The 16,261-nt window shown below is 31.4% G+C and overlaps 2 protein-coding genes across 2 annotated transcripts in view; both read right to left on the bottom strand.

The window, feature by feature from the left end:
- Positions 1-16,261, bottom strand: part of LOC118196161 (uncharacterized) — a 60,126-nt gene that overhangs the window by 24,111 nt on the left and 19,754 nt on the right. Inside the window, exons 2-4 of the mRNA XM_085813093.1 lie at positions 12,876-13,408; positions 4,671-4,956; positions 288-518 (exon numbers count right to left, since the gene is read on the bottom strand). Coding sequence (XP_085669219.1) covers positions 288-518; positions 4,671-4,956; positions 12,876-13,366 — 1,008 coding nt within the window. The 5' untranslated portion in view covers positions 13,367-13,408. The remainder of the gene's footprint in view (positions 1-287; positions 519-4,670; positions 4,957-12,875; positions 13,409-16,261) is intronic.
- The window catches only part of LOC118196162 (uncharacterized), an 89,156-nt gene that overhangs the window by 53,155 nt on the left and 19,740 nt on the right, over positions 1-16,261 (bottom strand). The gene's annotated exons all lie outside the window — the stretch shown is intronic.

The following is a 16,261-nucleotide window of genomic DNA, read 5'->3' as shown; positions in this document are numbered from 1 at the left end:
AAAAAAACCTGTACAAAATATAAACACTTACTTCATTGTATTTTTCTCTGAAAAGCATAATATCAAGAAATATAAAATGTTTATTATATAATATAATATAGTTCTTTTTCTTGATACAGAAAATATATTCTCACTGACAAATGAATTTGGTTTTATCATTTTTAGCACATCAAAATAACCAGAAATTGTTCTCTATTAATACAATTCATAAAATTTTAAAAACATTTGTCTTACTTCTTCACCAATTTAAACACCAAAGCTTTATTATAATAAAAAAACTTCTTTACCTTAGCATTATCTTCCAGCTTTTTCCCACAATATTGGCAAAATGTAGCAATTATTGGATTCTGTTCTTTACAGAAATAACACACTTTAACAAGCCTTTCTCCACACTGGATGCAATATTTAGAGGTAACAAAATTCATTTTGTGACATGAGATACAACACTGCAGAGTTACTTCACATTTGCTACAACAAAAATGGGGTTCAGAAACAGCAGCACTTGTTTCTTTTCCAACCTAAGTTGGAGAAAACATAGTAAGAATTCTTGTTTGTGTAATGTTATTATATACAGTAGAAGTAAAATTAAAAGAATGAAATGCATAAAAAAGAAGAAACATGGTTTTTTGTTTTGTTAGATTTTGAAAAGAAGCATTGTGTTCATTTAATATACCAGATCCTATCCTAGCAAAACACTCATGCTTTGGAAACTGAGGGTATAAAAACAGAGAGAATCTAGAAGTAGCCCTTGATAAATGCTACCATAAGCCAAAATAAAAGGCCATTCATTTATCTTTCAAAAACAATTGTGTACAGTGGATTTGCAGATGATTGCCATTTAGTAAAACATGGTCTTTAATTTCTTTCAGATTTAATGAATGTATTACTAACAAACAAACTAAGTGATCTAAAAGCAATAAATGAGCTTAAATCTTTATTTAGCTTGTTATAGTAACATATCTAATTAATATAAATAAAAACATATTTAATTCGTTGCACATTCATATGGCAATTTTTATCAAAATTTGTAACATAGCAATAGTTAATAAAATATGTTCCAAATGCAGTAAAATTCCTTTAATCTACACACTTTGGGACCAAAGGTTGTGCATATTAGGGAATACTGCAGATTACATGTCATATTTTCCTGAATTTTGTTTACTTTCTCACCTTTCTAATATTTACATTTTTAATTACATTTGGATTGCTTGCACATAAGTAACTAACCAAATCATATTTAGAATGGTTTAATCAGGATTCACTGAATATAAAACTAGTCTATTTTTAATACATTTAAATAAATAAATAATGTCAAGTGTAAAAGAGAAAAAAAAAAAATGCAGGGATAAAAAGTAATTTTTCTAAGGAAATAAAGAATTTTTGTTTAAAAACATATAAAAAAATTTTTAAGTAAAACAAACTATACATCCACACACAGAATTACTTTTAAAGTAATTTTTGTGCTCTTAAATGAGATAAAATATATTAATAAATTAAAAACTGTTTATAAAAACCACAGCAGCACATTTTTTCCAAATTGAATTAATATGCAAGAATACTACTAGGTTTGCACATGATGTTAGATGAATAATCTAGAATTAAAATTTTGGATTTGTTCAATGAATATTTCTCTGCTTTCATTCTTTGTTGTCACATTTTTGATATTTAATGCAAAGAGAAATCTCTGCAAAGGCTACTCTTACAATCTATTTCCATTTGCTGATTGTGTAAACAGCTTGTTCGTTGCACAGAATGTAATTAAACCAACTATGAGGTACTTTTAAGTTAGACTTCCATGTCTAAAAACTTGCAGATGAATATAATTTTTTAATATATTACCCATATAAATGCAAAATTTACTTTAAAAGATAATGGAATAGACAGTCAAATGTAACAATTTACATAAAATGAAAAATTCACAGATTCATCATTTAAGTTTGCTGATCTGTGTTCACCATACGCAGAAAATGCCAAATAACTTTATTAACTAATTAAATTTGTTTCTTTTTTTTTAATCAAAACATATTATAAATATAGTGTTTCATTAAAAAATATATCTGTATAATTGCATAAAAAATTACTGTTAAATTTATCATTATGAATTTTCTAACTGGAATTTTATTTCTTTCCAGTCAAAAATAAGTGTGGATTATAAGCATTCGTGAATTATCAGAACTCTACTGTACCAAATGTTACATTAACTGGTGCAGAATTTCGAAAAAACATTTTCATTATATTTTACATTTTAAAATTGAAAAAAAAATTATGTTAATCATAAATGCTTCTTTGATGTGTCACTACAAAATCTAAAATTTCCAGATTATTTTTCTTTTGCCTTCTTTGATAAAGTAATAGAATTTTGTACGAGAGGATGTTGAATGAGAAAGATATTTACAAACTGTGCTAGTACAAAAACTACAGTCATTACATATAACTAAACTGGCTGGGATGGAAAGACTTTTAAACTTCATACATTATACTCTGAAGAGTTAAATGAATAAATAATTGAATCTTAGAGCATAAAAGTTCAATGATTTAAAAAAAATTAAAGCATATTACTTTTACACTAAAAATACAATGCCTAAACTTATATCTGATTTTTAAATTAAGTTAAAGATAAAAGACATTTCCAAAAGATTTTCTTTAAAGTATTAAGTCACAAATAACAGTACACATTTCAACTAGAACAATTTAAAATATATCCCTTAATTTTATATACTTCAATTTAATTTTGTATTGTATAGAATATTTTTAATCAGGATAAACAATCAATAAATTAACATAAATAAAAATGCAATAGCCCCTAAAAAATTCATAAGATCAGGAAGAAATAGACAGCTACTTATATACAGTTTTTTATGCTTCCAGATAGTATTATATACACCCTTTCCAGAAATAAAATGCTACATTACTTCTATTTCACATAATGGATTCTTTTGCTCTACATGCTTTATCTCAACAGTTTGTATGTATGAATTTAATTATAATCAAAGTAGATGATAAGAGAGAACAGCGCATAAGCATTAAATTTTAGGTAATTTCTGATTATACACATATAAAAATTTGCTAACTCACTGGTGACTTTATAAATTAGAAAAAAAAAAAGAAAAAAAAATTGTTTAAAAACTGTAGTTCATAAATAATAAGAAAAAGGGTACTTACATATTACCACAACCACCTTAATAGAAGTTGTCACATTTTCAGAATAGAATATGGCAGACACTGGTAACCATGCATAACCATGCTTATAACATTCCTTCACTCAAGTAATGTCACCATTTTTATATGTGTTCTTTCTGTTGTATTCCAAGTTCCAATGTTTTTTTATATACAAATCTTGACTTTTTTGGGGAGCTTTAAACTCAATTTTAAAGCAAGTGCTTGTGAAATTTGCCAGCAATGGAAGAAGCTGGGGTAAAACTTCAGGAATGCAGTATTCTGTTACAAAATCCCTAAAGGGATTTTTAAGCAAAAAAAATTGCTGTGTACTTGGAAAGAAGAACAGCAAAAAAAAATTTCCAAAAGATTTCATGAAAAATATCTTTTATTTTTTAATGTACCATATAATTTTCATTTAATATTTAAAATTCATATTTTAAATTGTTAAAGAATATTTTCTTTTGAGAGGTTGATAATGTTTGCTGGCTTACAATAAGTATTTTATAGTTTGGAAGGAGGTTCTTGAAAAGGTCATGAAAATAAGCAACTTGTACTCAATAAGTTTTACTTTTTCATTTAAGAAAAATTGCCAGGCAGTGACAGGTGACGTAGAACTGGAGCACCTGGCATCTGCTGTCTACCAGAAGCAAGCAGGTGCATGCCCCTGGTCCTCCACTATCCATCTTACCAAAGAATTAAAGGAGGTGGGTCAAGGTGGTTGTGTTTGATATACAATTACCACACAAAAAAGCATTTTATACAAAAACTTTTATGGAAAAAAAAAATCTTTATGGCTGATATTTACATTTTTACTGCCAGTGGATACTGCTCTAGTATGATACTCAGCATGTAGTTAGCACATACTATTATCACATGTATACTCAAAAATACATAAAACATAACAATTGAACTGAATGTTGAAAGTGAGGATATGGATCGCCAGAAAGTTTCAAATTTCACTATAAGTTTAGAAAAAGTATTACTGAAACACTCAAATGCTAAATCAAGCTTTAGTGAATATGCTTTTGGCTAAATAGAACCTATAAATGATTCAAAAATGGCATCAAAAGAATTTGACTGTGCATTGTGACAACGAGCCTGCTCATATCTTGTATGCTGTAAAGCAATACATGGCATAAAAAACATAACAATTCCCTATCATTTTCTTACATGGTATATGTAATTTCCTACCCTTTTTCTTACCTAAAAATATTAAAAATCTTTCCTCTTTCTTTTTCCTAAAATAAAAATGAAGCTAAAAGGAAAAAAGAAGCACTATAAATGAAGTCCAACCAACCCTGTAGACAGTACCAAATGCTCTAGCAAAAGATAAATTTGTCAAGTATTTCAGATCATGAGAATAACACAGGCATCAGTATTAACAATCTAATGGCAATTATTTCAAAGGTGAAGAATGAAAAAGAATATAAGGTATGTTAATAAATTTTTACAAAGAAATTTTGAAAACTTTTAAGTAGTCATTTTGAAAAATATATAAATCAAACATTTACCAAAAAGTAAGATTCATTATGAACATAATTCTTTTTATCATGTTCATTGTGTTCTGTCTCATCACTGGCTACAAAAACTTTTTGATCTTCAGATGATGAAGAATCTTCATCAGTTACATCTAGATCTTCAATACATGTTGTTACAATTTGGAGATCTTCATCTTCCAAAAGTGGATGACTACAAGATGTTTCAGCAGAAATTCCAAGCTGTTTTCCTACAGCTTCAGTTTTCTCATCATTACCAGTTTTATCATTTAAATTACATTTTTCTGTTTCACTGGATGATCTAAGTAAAATTTTAAAACAGTTAATATTAGCATTTCTATCTTTTTTTTCATGTACCATAGAATAAAAAATGTAAATATCATAGGTTAGGGGACAAAAAAAAAAAAAAAAAAAAAAGAGTAAAATAGGGAATGGAATAATATAACAGCAATATGTCTAAAATCTTATACATGCCTAGAAATTGATAAAAATCAAGGTAAAGCATAAAATTCCCTAAATATCCCAATTTGGGGCCATACGAAATTAGAATTCTGCTTTTGATTTCACAGCACTTTCGTCTTATGACGGAATGACATATTTCTTCTTATGAGACAAAAATTACAATTTTCATGATAAGTTACTTAAAGAAGCTGACATAATTTAGAAATTAGCACAGTTCAGTAATAAAGCTACTGAATATGCCTATCTAAAGTACAGACTGCAATTTATTTTTACCTGGACGTTTCATAATGATAATTCTGGATGGCCCACTATCTTTTGTTTTTAATCTCTGCATGTGTTGACGGTTTAAGACTGATACTGTTTATGTAAACTGATCTGAGTTAAGACTTTACTGTTGAGTACAAGATTTATCAGTTCAAAGGAAATATCTCAGGGTTCACATTGCGATGATGAAAAAGAGAATATGAATACACTGGGTATCTTATAATAAAAGGTATTAATTACATTTTGATTATCTTTAAATACAGGTACATAAATTACTAAAATTAAATAAAATGAAAAATTATAATTTTCAGCACTTTTTCAATTACTTTAATAAATAAAATTACAATTATTTTGCACTTTGTTAACAGACTGAACCAAATGTTCTTTGCAAATATTTCATATCTTTTGCAGAGAAGCTCAGTTTTTTCTGTCCTTAATATTTCATATGCTGTACACTTTTTTTATAAATGTGTATAATCTTCTTAGTAATTGGTTCAAGATAACAAATGTTGATGACCATTTTTTCTCTCAACTTTTAAAAGATTACTGGCATCTTTGATTCCTGCACATTTAAAAAAAATAATTAACATGTTATTATTGCATTTTCTTATTGTTAAATATTCTTATTGTTAACCACTTGCCTGATTATCCCGAGTTATCCCGGGTTCGTATATATTGCAGTTAATTATTGTCCCAAGAAAACTCAGGCGAAGCAGAATTTGTTAGCACAATTTGTTTTATCATGGATTTACTCGGCCTGGAGGAAATGAAAGGAAATATTCAGCTTTTATTGGCAGTTTGCCAAGTTTTGATGGTTTCCCGGTTCTTTTGGCCGGACTGGTCACATGTTTTCCCTATTGTCTAGTATACATCGGCTTGTGGATTAATAATATCTAAAGAATGATAGTTGAGAAAAGTAAAATAATGGCAATGATGCAAGATAGCGAAAGCGATGATTTTTCAATTAGTGATTATAACCTCAATGCATTTTGCAGATGTTATTCCTGCTACCAAAAAACAATCAAATCAAATGAGACAGTGTTCTCTGTCCTCCTGTATTCCAGAGGTAAGCCAGTAAGAAAAGAGACCAGATACCAGTGTGTAGAATGTCAGGTATCACTTTGTGTTGTCTCTTGTTTCAAAAACTATCATACAACGACTAATATTGAATTTTTTTTTATTTGCCCAAGATAACTCGGGATAGTAAACTAATATTAAAACTAAATGCTTTTACACCTGTAAAAAATTAAAAATTCAACTTAAAACCTATATATTTCGTTTTGTTTCGTTTCCTTGTATTTAATAATAAAATTAAAAAATGTGATGATTTTTTGCAATTTTTTTCAAAAAAAAAAAAAATTGTAAGGGAAGTGGTTAAATCAGTACATAAGGACAGTTACTTCATATAATTATAAATATATGTATGTAAGTGTGCCAAGTGAACTGAGGCCACAAAATCAATTGAAATAAAAATGAGTATTTATTTGCCTTGGCTGCTAAGTTTGCTCTTCATTATGGATCTAGATTCTACACCAGCACATTGCTACGTCTTTCACATTATGATGATGATATGCCATAGTTCTCCATCTATGTAATCATATGTCTCTTCAGTATTCTAAGACTGCTTATCATTACATATACGTATATGCAAGATATAACAAAATATGATAGCTGCTTTAAGAATAATTGGTGACCTTAAAATTAACAATTCTATATTTTATGCTCTCCCAAATTCGAGATTGTTCTAAATTACATAACACTGCTTGAAAAAGGTAACTAAAATTAACCAGTCATGGCTTAGCTTCACATATGCACCTATGTAGTATAAATAAGGCATTACGACCAATGATGCCTTCCTTTTCCTAGCTTTTACCGTGCTAACAACTTTGTGCCACTTAAGCTGTCTAAGATGCCTTTTAAACCAGTATACTTATTGTATTCAACGATGATTGAAAAGTAATTTGTCTGCGAAAGAGATGATTTGAGATTCAACGATGATTGAAAAGTAATTTGTCTGCCAAAGAGATGATTTGAGATGTGTAAAAATAAAGATGATGTTTCTTCAATTCAGTTTTGTTAGCTGCTTCATCAAGCCTTCACCCTCAGCCACATGACTGCATTAAAATATTATATATATGTAAAAGATTAAATTAGCAGTTTAAATTTCCTTCAATATTCTAAAAATAATAACCCCTATCTGCCCTGCATCATTTTGAGATTAATCTGTGTCACATTCCTAAACAATTCTGATGATGTAAATGGAACTATAGCTCAAACAGCCAATAGTAATTTTATAGCAGTATTAACTATCCAATCAAAATGCATTGAGAACCGAAACTAAGTCAGTCTGAAATAAGATTTCTTCCTGACCATAACACACTTGCTTTCTACGCTTTTGCCTTAAACAATTTATATAACTATCAGTAGTTACACTTTTAGAAGCAAAAGTCCATAGATAACAAGTAACATGATCAATAATGTGAATATAGTTCTTAGTAGAATTATAATACTTTAAACCATCAACAGTATCAATAGATAATATTTTAAAGGGTTCGCTAACAGATGGCATATTTTGCATTAAACCAAATTTCTTTTGTTTAGATTTCTTATTAAACTGACATACACTGGTGTGCAAAAATTAAGGACGAAGTCGAAAAATTAGCATATCAGATGAACGAAGAGGCAGAGTGGACAGAAAGACCAATCAGGAGATTAAGTAAGGTGATGTATGGTAGCACATGCGCAGATATGCAGGTAGACGTAATGGGGGAGTGTCTGAGTAGTATAAAGCATGTTGTCGGTGTAAGATCAGTATTTCTGGCAAAGAGATTGCACACCATATAGCAGTTCAAATCACACCGAGTTGCTGCCTCAGCGAGAAATGGCGAATAATCGATCTGTTAGACAACATCTGGATGCTTTTACCCGAGGTCGAATCATTGGGAAGTTGGAGGAAGGCCGCAGTGTGACAAGTGTGGTTGCAGAGTTCGGAATTGCTCACAGCATCGTTTCACGACTTTGGAGACAATTTCAAACTGCAGGAACAGCTATCCGGGGGTTTAGTAGTGGTCGTCCACGAGGAACCACACCCGCAGATGACCGGTATATTGCTATACAGGCCAGAAGAAATAGGCGGCAGACAACGGGAGAAATCGCTAGACACACGACACAGGCGACTGGACGACCGATATCGCGTTTTACCGTGGCCAGAAGACTGCACGGTGGTGGTCTGTTTGCACGACGCCCTGTACGGTGTGTACCTCTAACGCCTGCCCATCGGAGAAGGCGTTCTCTGTGGTGCCGGGAACACCGGAATTGGAGAGACAATGAATGGGGACGAGTACTCTTTACAGATGAGAGCAGATTCAGTCTGAGTAGCGATTCTCATCGCATACTCATCTGGAGAGAGCGGGGAAGCCGCAATCATCCCTCGAACATCATTGAAAGGGACAGGTATGGAGGTGGCGGTGTTCTCGTTTGGGGAGGCATCATGCTTGGTAGTCGTACAGACCTTCACATCTTCGACGCAGGTTCAGTCAACGGGACCCGTTATTGTAACGAGATTCTTCTTCCATGTGTGCGTCTTTTTAGAGGCGCTATGGGTCCGCAGTTCCTTTTCATGGACGACAATGCACCATGTCATCGCACAGTAGCTGCCAAACAGCTCTTAGAGAGTGAGGATATTGAACGTATGGATTGGCCGGCACGATCTCCGGATCTCAATCCCATCGAGCATGTATGGGATTTTCTAGGCAGACGCTTGGCAGCTCGTACCTTACCACCAGTAACGATTCCAGAGCTTCGATTGGCGCTGCAAGACGAATGGGCAGCAATGCCTCAACAAATCATTGACACCCTCATTCTCAGCATGGGCAGACGCTGTGAAACCTGCCTAGCAGTCAGGGGAGATCATATCCCCTATTAAAGACCGTATGTTTCTTGCTGGACACCCATCACAGGGATGCTTCGGCCTTCAGTCGCATTGCGCTCCATGCTACTTTTTGAATAAAGCTTCTTTTTATCCCTCCGATTTCGCTTTTAGTAAGTGTTGCTTACATTACTCATGTCCTTACGTATTGGGGATCTTACGGTATTAAATGTGTTGATTTGGAAAGCTTTTGTACAAAGTTATATTGAAAAAACCGTCTCGTCCTTAATTTTTGCACACCAGTGTACTTCACAATGTTTATAATAATTTCAAACAACTTGTACAATCCCTGGCTAATAATATTGAGGAGATAATAAATTTAGCACTGAGGACATGTCACTATGACCGAACTGAATATGAGCTTTTTCAAGTAGTTTAGTACGAAGAGACATTGGTACTACATAGGTGCATATCTATGCAGTACCAATGTCTCTTTGTACTTCATTCTAAATACAATCTTATTAAAACCTTGTTTCTTAATAATTAACACATCATTAATTTTCTTATATTTAGGATTACGAACATTATCTAAATTTTGATAATGATAGGGATTCGGTTGAAATAGCCTGCTATAATACCTAGACAGATTTTAGAGAGATTTGCCTAAAATTCTGCTGAGAGTAATAAACCATTGACTACCACTTCCTCCAGTGCAAATGTAACAAGGAAAAGTTTTTGTGCTGTTTCTATCCACTCCTTTGGTATCTTGATATTTTGCACAGTTAATAACATTCATTGAGCCTCAGGGAGTCCTTGATTTAAGGCTTCAACCATTGTTTTGTTATTAATTAACTGATCTAAAACAGCATCTATTCTAGGGATTGGTTCAGAATCTTTTTTTGTTTTAAAACTGCACCAACAGTTTCTTTAGATGCATCAAGAAATAGTACAGTACAAAGTCTTTAATCCGGACTCATCGGGACTTCGGCGATTCCAGATTAGGGGTTCTTCCGGATTATAGATCATCAATATAAATCTGGTATGATGGCATGCAGAAATTATAAAATTAAAAATATGAAACCATACCTTATGAAATAAAGAGCAATTATGATCTAAAGGGTATCAAAATTTACAAAAAAAAAAGCTTAATATTTAGTTGTTTACTTTATTAAACATTTCTTTCAACGCGTGCATGCGTAAAGCATACATTACGCATAGTCGAAATTAGAAAATTGCTACCCGAAAACTATTTGATGTGTATTCATGATATTTATAATGACAAGGAATGTGATTTAAATCATATCAAAGACAGAGTACATCAAGATGAAATACTACATTTAGTACGGAATTATAAGCTGAATAAAATGAAAACATCTGCCCTGAAGATGAGGATAGTGCTGACAGATCAACTTCCAGTTCATTGCACGCCGCGACGTCTCCCCTCCCCCCACAGAGCAGCATGAAATTGATAAACAGATTTCGGAATGGTTAGAGAAACAAAGGATATGCCTTTATCCATTTTTTGCAGCAATTTCACTTTTTGTTTGATGGACATCGAAACATGCTTTCGCTTTGTAGATCCTTTGGCAGCTGCAGAAATGATTTTTGCTTGAAATGATGTGTGAAGATTTGATCACAGTTTTTATTTTTGACAAGTCCGTGAGACTTGCAATTCTCTTCCGTTTCTCGACAATCTGGTCACACGTAATACATCCAATTTCAGTACTACGGTTTACAGTAAACCTTCATCGGTTTGCCTTCCGCCACACTTTAAATCATGGCATCTGACTAAACAAAAGTTAGCTTCATTTTATTCCTATGTTTTCCGTGCTCTTCAAGTTTGCTCCTCAAACTAGCCCTTGATGAAGAACTAAATTATTTAAAAGCAATAGCTATTGACAGGGGCTTTTCACCCAACATTATTAATCAAGCAGTTAAAAAATTCTCATCTCAACACACTAAAAGGCACACTCTTGTTTTAGGAGATTATAAAAATTCTGTTGTCATTCCCTTCTTTCCATCAATTAGTTATAAAGTTGCACATATTTTGCAGAAATTTAACTTTCGTGTTGTTTATTCTCCCATCAATAAAATTCCGAGTTCCATACTCAAGGACCCCATTCCGGATATGAATTGCTGGGGTATTTATAGGATTCCTTGCCAGTGTGGTTTAATTTACATTGGCCAAACTAAGAGAGCCTTAAAATTTCGCGTCAAGGAACATGAGGCATAGAAGTCTTCTGTTGCTCAGCATTGTTGGTACGAAAATCACACTTTCAATTTTTCTGCTGCCAAAATTATTCAAAAAACATCTTCCATTGGAGAACTGGATTTTTCTAGAGGCATTTCACATTCATAAAAATCTTTCTGTTCTAGTTAACGATCTTAATTCCAATCCAAATTTGCCTTCGGCCTTTAAAGAAATTATGTTTTAGTTCTGGTTTCACCAACCGATGGCGCCACTTGCTTATTCTTGTCCAGGCTTTCTTATCTTATCTAATCATTATTTCCTATCTTATTCATTTGCGGTTTTGCAGCTGAGAATGGTGGTTCGGTAAAACCATCGAAACTAGTCCTGTGAAAATTTTGTAAATATAACGCTGATTTTTGTTGTTTGACTTCTGACTTAGTACTTATTCGGCATGTTATTGTGTCTTAATTTGCTAGTACTTTTACTAATGTTTTTAATTTACCTTAATTAGACTAGCATATTGCTTACTATTAGTATATTTCTACTTGTAAATATTCAAATGTATTTTTTTCTATTGTAATATATTTCATTGCAACTTATTTTGCTTATGTTAATGTTTTCATAAAACCTCAGTATTTCAGCGGCTTTTTAGCGTACGAACTAGGATTTTTCTATTAACCTTTTTCTAAATTTTGCAGCACAATGCGGAAAGTTTTTGACCACATAGGTCTTTTATCGTTTGTTCTTTATACTTTTCTTTAAATTATATATATATATATATGTTTATCTATATGTATGTGTCTGTATCAATATGATTATAAATCAACAAAATTAAAATGTGCTTAAACAAATAAAATCATATAAAAAAATTAACTAAGATTTTGATTTGATCTACAAGAAAACAGTTTCACTAGGAAAAATTTTGTTTTCTCACACATACTGCTCTTTTCATTTATAATTTTCTTTACGGAGGTTTTTCAGAAATTTTGTGATTATGAAAAACATAAGTGGATACACTAAAAATAAATCTCAATAGTCTAATTTCACTGATTGCTTTACATTATATTTCTTTGCCAGTTACACCTTTTTGTTTGAATTAAAAAAATTAATAATATAAAAACTGTTTCCTTGCAAAATACAACTTAAACGCAGTATTTTATTTTCAAGTATTTCAAATTAAAAAATGCAACAAAAAAGCTATTTCGCATAATAGCTTACGATTCAATACAGTGATTATACTTTATAATAATAAGTAAATAAATAACTACAATAAATAATTACATCAAAAAGAGACTTTTGTCATTAAAAAATAAATTCAAATAAAAAAAAATGGTTAAATTCAAACAAATTGTTCAGTAATTACTTAACAATAAAATTAAATGCTTAAATTTTTGCCATTTCAGATTTTAAAATTGAATAACAATATTATACTTACTGCTTTAATTTGTCATTATCCATTTCTTCTGTCACAGGTATCTTCTTACCTTCAGAGAGTGAACTTCCATCAACTGAATTAAACAAATTTGCTTTCACTTTTCTTCGATGACTAGATCTTTTTATTTTTTTCTCTTTCATTTTTTCTTTTGGTTGCTGAGGCAATACAGGATCAAGTTTTATGACATCGAAACATTTAGTCACTACACTACTGTCCATGGAACGAACTTCAGCATTTATTGCAACAGCTTTGACAGTAATTTTGCCCGGTGGCAGGCAAAATGGTGCTGTATACTTAAAAGTTTTACTTCCTTGCACTATTCCAGCATAAGGCTGTGGTTTTGTTCCATCCAAAGTATAAAACACTACATGCTTTATATGAGTGTCACAAAAAAGTTCAATTCTTGTTTTTGTATCAATACTTCGTGGACCACCAAGGACAGGAATTCGAATAGGTATAATACATGGAGCAGGTATAGAAAATGGTGCCATTTGTTATTGTAAGAAGTTCTGCATGTTTCTCAATAAATAAAGCTTTGGAAATAAATTATAAAACCAACATTCATAGCACAGTAACAACACAATATTTTACAGATATGAACAAGATATTTAAATAAATTTTCAAATCACACAGATCATGTTCTATCATAAAATAATTTTACACACTGATAAATCAAAATAATAAAATATTGATTTCATATAAAACATACGTTTATAACAAATATGATTATTTATTTTTAATCACTAAATACCTACAAAAAATATTTGGAATCTTTTTCATATACTTTAAAATAAATTTACATGAATTTATTTAACAACAACAATTATTGTCCTAATTAACTTCATGTAAATTTAATTAGACAATTTTCACATGTTTATCATTATAAACCATTTTGCTTCATCCTGAATTTCAAATAAATAATATATTGAATTTGTTACCCAAAAAATAGGACATTTTTCATAACAATGGAAATCTCATTAAAGAAAGTTTCAGTCTAAAGTGAAAACAAAATCTAGTAAATAAGAAAAACTGCAAATGTATGTAGCACATATACTTTGCTGTTCAAAGTGAAAACATTATATGAAATTCAAATTCAGGATTCTTTAAGAGAAATACAGGTACAGCAGAAGCAGAATTTGATCTAATTCCAAATTGACTGCAATAAGGATTACTCAGGAACGTAAATATGCAGGACTGTATGCCACAATGTTCATAACAGAGAGTTGCTTTGTTTTGACTTTTGATGCTGCATAACGGATAACAATCAATCACTTTAGATTGTCATAGACTGTTTAGACTTTAGACATGTGATGAAACCAAATCACCTCTGAATATTTAACAGGAACCTCAATGCCTAGCACACAATTTAACTTGAGCTCAAAAGGATGCGGGGGGGGGGGGGGACTCAAGTGCCTTACAATTGGCTTTGACACTGTAAATATGTAACAAATATGGATTGATTCGTATGAACCTGAAACAAAACAAAAATTAGTACATGCCTACATGCCGGTTATCTGCACTCTTGGTTTCAACATTTAGTAGAACTGCCACGTTTTGGTGCATTTTCAGGCATACACATGACAACTACCTCAAGCATGTATATAATATTAGTATAGATATGTAATAATGTATGGATTATTATATATTCAGCCATGATTTTGCTGAACCAAACCCACCAGGCGTAAAAATGTAAATATTAGTGATACAGAAATTTTCTCACTCTCATTTCTTTTTACTTTTAAATTTATTTATGAACAGAACAGTATCTAAGAGGGATAAAGATAGCCTAACAAACATTTTGGCTAGTATTCATTGGTGGCTTTTTGCAGGGATGCAGATAATCAGAAAGTACCCAAGGATCTAATGTTGTTTCAAAATGAATGAAATTCTACAAAAAGAGTTTATGCACAAAATTGTTCAAAGAAAATTATTGCTATGTTTTTCTTTTTTTTTTTTTTGAGGGGGAGGGGATACATGTGATGGCTTAGTCTGATAGCGGAAAGCAACAGTGTATTATTAGAAATGCTACTAAAAAAAAGCAAAATATTTCAAAAGTTTAACTTTGTCATTGAATAAAAGCAAAAGTAATTATGAGTACTTTCAATGTGACCATTACTGACCAAAATGTATACAGTTATTCTATAATTAGTTGTAAATAACTTTACCCATAGAAACCACATAGCATTACATGTAGCCATCCCTTTCTAAGTCTATCACTGTTTATCATACAAAGCAAGTGGCAGCCATCCATACTTTCAATACTTAGTGAATCATTGACTTACAAAGTTTTCTTTGTTTACAACTGTGACATTCAAATCAGTCTGAGCATAGAGTTTGGTCTTGAATCAGTTTTGGTACTACAGTCAAAAGTCGTTAATCCGGGCTTGTCGGGACTTCGGCGATTCCGGATTATAGATCATCAGTTTAAATCTGGTAAGATGGCATGCAGAAATTATAAAATTAAAAATATGAAACCGTAATTTATGAAATAAAGAACAATTATGATCTAAAAGGTATCAAAATTTACAATATATATATATATATATATATTTATTTATTTGTTTACTTTATTTCTTTCAATGTAAGTTGTTTAAGTTGCTTCGTTTTATGTGATAATACTTTCTCTTTAATTCTATAAACAGACATAATTTCTTGTTCAGTTACAAAGTTCCGCTGTTCAAGACCTATAATTGCTGTGTCGAGAATACCAACTAATTTGCCAATCGAAATTTTTTCGTTTTCAATAACCTCTGTGTCACTTTCTTCACTATCGGAAGCGAATTATAATGACAAGGAATTTGATTTAAATCATATCAAAGATCGAGTACATTGATATGAAATACTACATTTAGTAAGGAATTATAAGCCAAATAAAATAAAAACATCTGCCCTGAAGATAAGGATAGTGCTGACAGATCAACTTCCAATTCATTGCGCGCCGCGCGTCCCCCCCCCCTACCGCAGAGCAGAGTGAAATTGATGAACAGATTTCGGAATGGTTAGAGAAACAAAGGATATGCCTTTATCCATTTTTTACAGCTATTCCACTTTTTATTTGATGGACATCAAAATATACTTTCACTTTGTAGATCCTTTGTGAGCATTGGAAGCATTGGAAATTCTATTTGACATAATCAAAAGTTCAAGCTTACTTTTATAAAATTGCTCTAAAAGTCTGCAAAAAATAATAAGCCGGATCCAATTCGAATATTAAGGAACAACACAATCTGCAACATTAACTGAAATAGATAATTAGATAATTTTAGCTTATACCATCCGTTATATATTAAACGCACATGCTTAAACGTATTATGCGCATGTGCACACGCATATGCGCAACCGTAAAGGTCTTACGCGCATGTCGCAGAAAGTTTGTAGCTTTGAGG

The sequence above is a fragment of the Stegodyphus dumicola genome, chromosome 3 (genome assembly GCF_044657685.1).
Source record: "Stegodyphus dumicola isolate Sdum_Otavi_A_Nest chromosome 3, ASM4465768v1".
NCBI classification, from domain to species: Eukaryota; Metazoa; Arthropoda; class Arachnida; order Araneae; family Eresidae; genus Stegodyphus; species Stegodyphus dumicola.
Note: the sequence above shows the minus strand (reverse complement) of the source record. Positions and strands in the feature narration are given on the sequence as shown.